Raw genomic sequence first — 9720 nt, forward strand, 5'->3', positions numbered from 1 at the left:
TACTTTAATTAATCGATCAATTCATTACGCCTTATTGCAATAGAAATACTTTAATAATCAGTCAAAGTTGGTGCGTGTCGTTAATTGCTTGAATTAATCGAACGATTAATTACGTCTCATCGTAATAGTGATGCTTTAATTAATCAGTCAAGTTTCAACTTTAATTAATGGATTAATTATTTACGTTTTTTTTCTATAGAAATACTTTAATTAATCACTCAAAATTAGTTACATCCCATAAATTGTTGTAATTAATCGATCAAACAAATCTTCACAATTGTTACAAATATCTTTATGTTGCGTTGAACCTCCAACTATTATTTTATAATGAAATTCCTAATTATCGTTTTTATTATAATTTTGTAAAAGAAAAAAATGGATAAATTTAGTAATTTTTAAAAAGATCTTCATTTTCATAATTAATAAAAGAGAAGGAAAAATTATGCGGCTAAGCAAACTTATACTATTTAATTACTCATCACAGTTATAATTTCATATAACTGCCTCTCATGACTAACATTAACCATTACTTACATGATCTAACTTCGTTTGTATAATTTGTCAAGTTTGTATAATTCTCAACTAACAATTCTTCATATGCTTTGTATTTGTATATGACAATGATTTCCTTTGATTTTTTAGTTTTATCCTAATACTAATTCAATCTTTTTGTATATAATTTTTTTAAAGTTTATAAAAACGTGTAATTTTTGAATTTTGTATGATATAATTTATATAATGATACTTGTATAATTGTTTAAAGTTCATATATTTATGTTTGTATCAATTCGTTATTTCAAATTTTATTATATTTTTATAGTTCAGACTTTATATTCCTCAATTAACAAAAACACTCTGATTATACAATCACACCTGCAATATACAAATTATTGTCTAATCTAGCTTGCCTCTGTCCCATCTTTCCCATTATCATCTGCCTCCCTCTCCCAAAAAAGTCACAAAATCATTATAATCCGATAAAGTGGGCGAACAAGATATAAAACATATCATAAATTCTAAAAAAAAGGGGGTCGCTCGTCTCTCTCCTCCCTCTCTCAATCTCGCTCGCCCCAAAATATACATATGTACAAATACATATATATGTTATTAATTTTTTAGTAAATAAAGTTGAATAGTGTCTTAGACTAGGCACTTTTAGGGTCTTTACCATATTCTTCATAGCAAATTATGCTAGTTTTTGTTTAACCATTTGTTTTTAGAAGAAAAAAAAACCACTTCTATTTGGAATGTGCGAGTCCAGATTTAATTGAATTTCAATGCAGGTCCTAGACGCCAGGTAGAAACCGAAAAAAAGGTGGAAAGTCATGGGGAAAATCCATTAATTGGAACAATCCAAATACAGAATTGTCAACACTGACAGGAACCAAACTACCAGAGGAATTTCTGAGTCTCACATCCTGTCATGTTTAAGTGCTTAAAAGAAACCATAAGTTTACAGACCTTCAAACAATCTTAAATGGTCTTCGAATGTCTCCCCATGACGGATTTTGGACAGTGATCCATCTTCTTCCACCTACAAACAATTGCACAATCCTTCTCAAAATTTTGCATCAACATTACAATAGTGAAGATGATCAAATGCATGTCTTGGATATGAAGTTACATGTCATACGAGAAGAGATGTTCATATGACTATCAGATTCATAGTATACTATTGTCATGATCACTTTGATAACGTTAAGCAGCAACTAAGAAAATCATGGATAGTGCTTCAACGACAAAATTTTCAGAATGATACAAGCAAAAAGTCGCATTCAACTCTCTTATCTTGTGAGTAGCAGTAGTATCATTAACAAAATCCAGCCGCGCACCAAGTTAGCATTTAAAAGGACATTCTTTTGCAGTCTTTAGAAAAGCAAAAGGGCATGTGAATTATAGATCTTGTCAATAGATACTAGTCATATGGAAGCTTGACTCTCAATTCTTCACAACAAAATACCAGCTTAAGATTTAGGATCAAGTTAATTGTTAATGTAACCATGTACACTTTGGGTACAAGATGTTGACTAGAACACCAAGTCTTTTTCCATCATGACAAGGTTTGAGGGTAGATCAGTGGGCACAAGGAACAGCAGAAACAAATACTAGGACCAAAACATCAATTTAATAACAGGTTAAGACAATATACCCAGTACTCTGGTGGGCGCATTTTGAGATTGTAAGTTGATGCCATACTCATGCAGTAAGCACCTGCATCGTGAACTACCAAACCAGTGCCCTGAATCCAAATGTCATAATTAGTATCGCTTCAATGTGTATCAGGAAATCCTTAAATGAGAAGCTAAACATTGTCCTGTCCTAGTAGGCAATAAGAGGTCAAAACAAATTACCCTAGAAGGGGCGGGAAGTTCACGGTCCTTCCCCAGGAAATCAGCCGACTCACATACAGGACCAACAACATCAAACTTAGCAATTGCAGCTTCCGGAGGTGGAGGGGAAACAAGCTCTATGTGCTGCAATCAACAAATCATTCACTGAGCAGGAGTGCAAGAGATCATAAAATCCACACAATCGTAAATCAGATATATGCAGACTGTGTAAAGAATGAGGTCCAAATTGTATGCTCATACAAATGGAGTATAATTACCAACAGTAGGCGACTTCAAAAAGTTGAACAATATGACCACCAACAAGAACAAAGCATAAGATTTTTGGAGTACGCATTCACAAAAGTTCTGCAGCACAAGCATTTTAAGTAAACACATTTAAAAAGTAAATAATTGCTAAATACCCCTAAAGAATAGAGAACTTCAGAAGAGAAAAGGAGCAGGGACACCAGGGATGTTTGGGGGATGAGGAGAACTGCATCCAACTGTTACAACATGAACTGAAAGCATATAATTTTACATCCATTTAAACGAAATATAGATCCATTAAACGACATATAACAGTCATGAATACAGATCAAAGGAAATGGAAACTGTTTGAATAAGCTAGACTGGACTGACTGGTTAATAGCTTAATATGTATCAGAGAGAAGGAAGAGTCAATTCTGATAGCTGAAAGAAAAATAGTTTGCAGCCTCACCTGATAAGCATCATAAAGACTTGGACGTATAAGCTCAGCCATACTACCATCAATCACAATAAAGTTCTTGGTCCCATTGGTTTTCACTCCAGTAACTCTGTTAACCAAGCAGCATGTGTTTGCAATTAGTGATCTTCCAGGTTCAATAATGAGATTGAGGTTTCGAGAAAGGACTAATTCTCGTACCTGCAATACACATGAAAGGAAGTGTCAGCTAAATCCATGTTAGACCCACAATTAGAGCACTGACTTCAATTTTAGTCAAAACTTAAAGTTCCACCAAGCTGATATACATTGTAGCCTTGCACTGAATCAATCAAAACTTTGAGAAATGGAGCATCAGTACGCGAAAGCAATCTATCTTTCTCACCCATATTGCTCAATATAAATTGTGGCAATCAAGGTGGTTCTGCTGTCAATGCACATATCATCAACCCCCTAAACTTCAGTTGAATGAGAATGCTGTGGTAGCCAGCTCAACTGACCATCTCCATGGGAAAATAAAGAGAAAACATATGTTGACATATATTATTACTTGCTTCGACTCACCAGTACAGTAACATCATATCAGGTATGTTCTAAAGCTTTTTGACAAGTAAATAAGAATCAAAGTGAAATAAAGTCACTACTAAGAACAAGTATTGGGGTAACTCACTCTACTAAAAACACTCTGCCACATGTCATATTATATGAGGTAGAAAGTTTACCGTATTAATAAGATCTCTAGGTGAAGGAAGGATAGCTCCAGCATGATAGTAATCAATCCCTAAACCACCTCCAATATTCAGGTAATCAATTTCAAATCCTTGAGATCGGATTTCGTCAATGTAGTTCACCATCAAGGCAGCTGCATCTCGAAAAATGTCTACCTGGAAAAGACGACAAAGTTTTATGTCAACAAAACACTGGGAGTAATGTCATCCACCATGGAGATATTACATTTTATATGAACAAAATATTTTCTAAAAGATATATACACAGGGCAGTATATTTAAAATGGAGAGTAAGAACAGAATAAAGGATCAGCTAAATATGGTAATAGCTAGATTGGCTGAGATATTACTAGGAGGGAAGTCTGATATACATATGGAATGGCAGCTAAATTCTTGCACTTTCCCCTTCAAATATTTGTCTTAACAAATATATATATATATATATATATATATAGTATACTCTTAACCCTACAAAAAGTGACAGAAAGAACTAGAGGGGGTAATGGGGGCACGGGGTATTAATTTAAGTTATAAATGAACTCATATTATATTTATATCTTATAGTGTTGAGTAGATGGCAACAAGGTAATGCCAGCCACCAAATAAGTGAAAACCGATAAAGCGTTAGAAGACAGGTCATCATTCATATTTCCCATTGGTACTACACATAACTAAAGATATTAATCAACCAAGTCAACATACTATCCAAATATAGAAGAGCAGAAAAGACAAAAATCTGAGTTCTTTAAAGTAGAGAAACTCACGTTATAAATAATTAAATGCAGACAATCCTAATATTACCTTGGTGATAGTTGACCCAAGATGACAATGAGCTCCAACAAGTTTCAATTCCTGAGGATGTGCCTTGACAGCATCTAGAAACCATTGCAGCTTCTCATTTCTGATGCCAAATTTGGAGCTCTTATTCCCAGTGGCAACATAAGGATGAACCTAACCCACTCAAGAAGTCAGAACAAAATGATTACAAGGCACAATGATTCATCAGCCAGTATCAAATATTAGTGAATGCTAGCATGATCATGTTAGTAATAAAATGTCTGCCAAATAGTTGAGGCACAGACAGTTATTGTAGAGGAATAAGCAGAGATCCAAGCATTATACTCATTATGGCACGTGAAATACCTGGGGATCTACATCTGGATTAATCCTGAGTAGCACGTTAACTTTCTTCCCAGCCAGTCTTGCAGCTGCTACAATGTTATCCAAGTCAAATTCACTGTCGATGTTTACAAACACACCTGCTTGGGCAGCTAGCACTAGGTCCTCTAACAGCTTTCCATTTCCATTAAAAATACACCTATGCGAGAAAAGTTGATGAACTAAATTAATGCAATATAACGGCAAGTGGCAAAATGTATAGCAAATACATTAAACTCAAATGTACAAAAGAGAAAAAAACATGGATAAAACGAAGAGGATAGATTCAGCTATTGCTCAATGTCCTCTGCAAATGCTTACAATAACAGAAAGTCTTACTTAAAAAACAAAAAGCTGGGAAGTGCTTGAGTCTAAAGTTTGATATAGACCTTTGTTCCCTGGCAAGTTGCAAATGTTTGTAGGGGTAAGAAGCAGGGTTCTCTCTTTCTTTCGTAACAATTTTCTCTTGGAGCAACACTCACTACTGTAACCACTAGAAATTCTTTTTGATTTCCACTAAGATTTTTGGCACACTAATCCGACACATATGACAGATCTTCCTAAACTAGTACAGGCACAAGATATATACACCTACCTCTAACTCAGCCCCAGACAACTAGAGAATACCCCAGGCTACCTCCAACAAAAAATCTAAGGCAGGTTTTACTACTGGTAAAACCTCTCATTCTCATGTCAAATACCAAGTTTATCTTTCCCAGGGTGGCTCAACAGTGTTAAGAAAAAGACAAGCGCCTTAGGCCCCCAAATTTAAGGGGCCTCATTTTAAATTATAATACGTTATAAGTTATTATTTTTAACAAATATTGAATACTATTTGTAGAAAAAGTAAACTTTTTATGAAAAATGAAATAATTATTAGAAGAAATTTGACATATTTGGAATACTTTATCTCTAAAAAATATTTCAAAATAAGAAAGGTCATAATATCAATTGAAATCAATCATATAAAAATTATTAACTTATTCAATTTAAGGCCCCGTTTGATTTTTTGCTTTAGGCCATTAATATGATCTTTCCCCCCTTTTTGTTGGGTGAATAGACCTCACAACTCGAACATATATTACTCCAGAGTATATTCAAGAAAGTAAATTTGAAGGTTTTCCACATGTGTTACAAATTACTGAATACCAGTTTACGGGATTGGGATATAGTACGAAACTAACAAGATAATCAAGAAACAAAGATTCTAAACAATAAACTTTATCAAGAAACAAAGATTCTAAATAATAGAATTATTTCAAGAAACAAAGATTCTAAACAATAGAATTATTACTTGGTAGGATCAAATCCAGCACCAAGTGCCAATTTGAGTTCATTCCCACTAACCAAAACAGCTCCACAACCAAGGCTCCTCAAATGTTCCAAAATCTTGAGATTATTGTTGGCCTTAATAGCGTAACCAATAATTGAATCCAAGCCCTCTAAAGCGGCCTTATAAGCCTCAACGTTCCTAGTAATTTGGGGCTTACTATATAAATAAAAGGGTCGTCTTTCGACAGTCTCCATAACATCTTCAACCTTAACACCCTCACAATACAAAAACCCATCTTCACATTTCTTGAAACAATGCTGAAATTTCTGAGTTTGAGGCTCAGAAGTTGATACAGATGCCCTTATGCTAAGGTTTCTTGAAATGGGCTTCAACGGAAAATTGGGTTTGAAAAAAGAAAGTTTTTGTGATGCATTTGATGGGTATTTGAGGGACTTGTGAAGTGATGGAGAGTGTGAGACAAGGTGTGTAGCCGCCATTGTTGGAGTAAAGATACCAAAAGGCTTTTAGACTTGATGAAATTACAAGGGTTTGCACAGATTAATAGGAATCTGTCCTTAAAAAATCAATATATATATAAATGAGGACATAGACAAGCTGACGTGGCACTCTCTATGGCCTCCATTCCTTTTTTTCATTTTCTCTCTTTTTTGATATTTTTTTTTTATGAAATAATTTGTTTATTAATTAAAAAATTTAAATATATTTATTATTGTAATTATATATAATAGTTACAAAAAAAACCTCCATCTATTGATATTCTCACTTAAATTGCATGTCTTTTCAATTTCCTTATAACTATTTTTGTGGCTTATTCAATCTATAAATACCTATCATCCATAGAGATGTTGAATGTACATTTTCATTTTTTCATCCTTTCTTTTTAGTAGTATAGGTTTTTAATTTTCTTTTCTTCGTCTTTTTATTCATCAATCATGTATATAATAAAAAAAAGACATAAAAAAGATGATGTCACAATATGACCTTCACTTTGACGAAGATCATACATATATTCTTCAAATATTCATCACATTATTTGGTATAAGTTCAACAAAATGAAGAAGGAAGCATAATTATCTTGGAGATTCCGGAAGATAGAGTCATAATATTATAAAAGTTGAATGATTTCCAAACATTTTGAAAATTCATTGCTGTATTATTTTGATTCCAATTAATATTATTCTATTCTCTTTTATTTTATTTCTTCATTTTGAACAAAAAAAAATGATTATTCTATTCATTGTAGTTGTTGTTGAAGATGAAAAAAATGATTATTCCATATAATATATATATATATATATATAAAAAAAAAATTTAATATTTTAGATTTTTTCATGGTTGAATTAAAGGGGATATTATCTATGGTACACTTTTTATAATATCTACTGAATATTTTTGTTCCTAAAAATATATGATATGGTCTATTATATTAGTAATCAATCACAAAATAAATGAATAAAATTTTTTTCAGTATTGAATATTTTTAATGATATATTCTAATTGAGCACACTCGGTATCACTTTGTAAGAATACACTACATTGTTGTTGTTTTAATTAAACATATAAAGTTTGTATTTTTTAAGTTAGTAATGAAACCGTATGAGAATATATGTAAATTTGTGACTAATAATATTAATTTCGATTAGAGAACTTTTTTTTATTGTAATTTGTTATTAATAACATTTTAAGTTTCTTACCTTTTCATTTTCTCCTATTAAATAGATAAGGGAGAAACTAATCTTACAAACATAATTGGAACTTTGAATTTAGCATTCCCTAAAATTAATCTCATTAATTTTCCCTTCTTAAACTAAGAAATATGCATCTCTTTATCTTCATAACTTATATTTCTATAATCTCCAACTCCTCATAACTCTCAAATTTTAAATGCGTAAACTTATGATAATTTATTGTGTTTCTCAATGAATATCTAAATAAATGTGTATTGTAAGACAATCCTTTTTTAAGCAAGTGTTATTGTATTCTAATTCATATATGATGTACTCATGATAGAGGAAAATCTTATGAATTATGTATATTGATTTTTTCTTCCTTTTTAGTTAGTCATGTTCAAGAGATCAATTCTTGACCACAGAATCTGAATCTTAGGCTCTAATTTTTTTTTCATAATCTTTATAACCCTTCATGACTCTCAAATTTTAAATGTGTAAACTTATGATAATTTATTGTTTTTCTTAATAAATATCTATATCAATGTGTATTGTAAGACAACCCTTTTGAGACAAATATTAATTTATTTTAATTCACATTTGATGTACTCATGATGAGGAAAATGTTTTATATATATATATATATATATATATATATATATATATATATATATATATATATATATATATATATAAGAACCTATGATAGAAGATATTTAATTTATTTGCCAAAATAAAAAATAACAATTGAAAAAAAAATAGTATAATTTTATGAATCATGTTTTTGTTATTATTTTTTTTTTAATTCCACTTTAGTTTATCTATTTTTTATTTCACGTTTTATTCAAAGTAATTGAAAAATAAAATTCAATAAATGAAAATATTGATCTCATAATTGAAGATTTTGTAAATTTTTTAGTCAAAACTGATCTCTTTTTGCTTTGGTTTACTTATATGTTAATATTTTGTAATATTAAATACTTGTATTTTATATACTATGAAAATCATATTTTGTAACTCTTTTGAAGTATAATTAAATATAGATCAAAATAAATAAAATAGTGAATATAAATATTTAATATACATTTTATGAAATATAAAAATAGGACAAACATATATGCCAAAAACATTTATTCACGCATTTGATAAATTAATTTATTTTTTTAAATATGTATCTTTTGAAAATTTTAAATAAAAGATGAATACAAATGACTAAATAAGTTGATTTATTTTTAATATATTTTTTAAAAATAAAACACAAAATCTTGTACATAAAAACTTTTCATATGAGTATGACTAAAAAACACAAAATTATGATTAAAATTTTAAATTATTTTAATATACTAAGTAATGAGTATATATCTTAGGGTGTTCATGTATTAATTTTATATAGAAAGAGATGCAATCATTGATTTGAGAATGCAAGAAGTATATTTGAAATAAAACATATTATTAGAATATTTAATTTAATTATCTTTTGAATTTTATTATTCTATACACATAATATGTGAAGATGTTTATTATCTATCAAATATTTTTACGTAGTTTATATGAATCTATTTATCTTTATATTTCATATAAAAGATATAGATTAAAATATAGTAAACGAGTTAATAATTTAAAAAAAAAACATATTCTCATTCGAGGTTGGATATATTGAAACTTAATAATGGCGTAACATTTTGAATAACATTCTTAAAAAACAAAATTGACAAATGATAACAATTATATTTGATATAGATGCAACTAAAGAATCTAAAATAGCCATAGATGTGATTCATGCAAAAATCATACAAATTTAAATTGTATATTTGAAAAAGGAACAAAAACGATTGAAAAA

The 9720-nt window shown here is 30.1% G+C and overlaps 1 protein-coding gene across 2 annotated transcripts; it reads right to left on the reverse strand.

Annotated features, from left to right (window-relative positions):
* Positions 1 to 1312: 1312 nt before the first annotated feature.
* Positions 1313 to 6758, reverse strand: LOC101249215 (diaminopimelate decarboxylase 1, chloroplastic). Of its 2 annotated transcripts, XR_003244740.2 has the most exons (9): positions 6214 to 6758; positions 4905 to 5079; positions 4563 to 4712; positions 3756 to 3917; positions 3049 to 3234; positions 2609 to 2696; positions 2352 to 2474; positions 2150 to 2239; positions 1313 to 1534 (listed from the first exon to the last, which is right to left on the reverse strand). XR_003244740.2 is itself a non-coding variant. In XM_004230848.5 (8 exons), exons 1-8 carry the CDS (start codon positions 6687 to 6689, stop codon positions 1454 to 1456), a joined length of 1443 nt encoding a protein of 480 aa, XP_004230896.1. In that variant the 5' UTR covers positions 6690 to 6758; the 3' UTR covers positions 1313 to 1453. The 2 variants fall into 2 exon arrangements, 1 of the variants encoding a protein (XP_004230896.1); XM_004230848.5 differs by lacking the exon at positions 2609 to 2696.
* Between the last annotated feature and the right edge of the window lie 2962 nt (positions 6759 to 9720).

Source organism: Solanum lycopersicum, chromosome 1, assembly GCF_036512215.1.
Source record: "Solanum lycopersicum chromosome 1, SLM_r2.1".
NCBI classification, from domain to species: Eukaryota; Viridiplantae; Streptophyta; class Magnoliopsida; order Solanales; family Solanaceae; genus Solanum; species Solanum lycopersicum.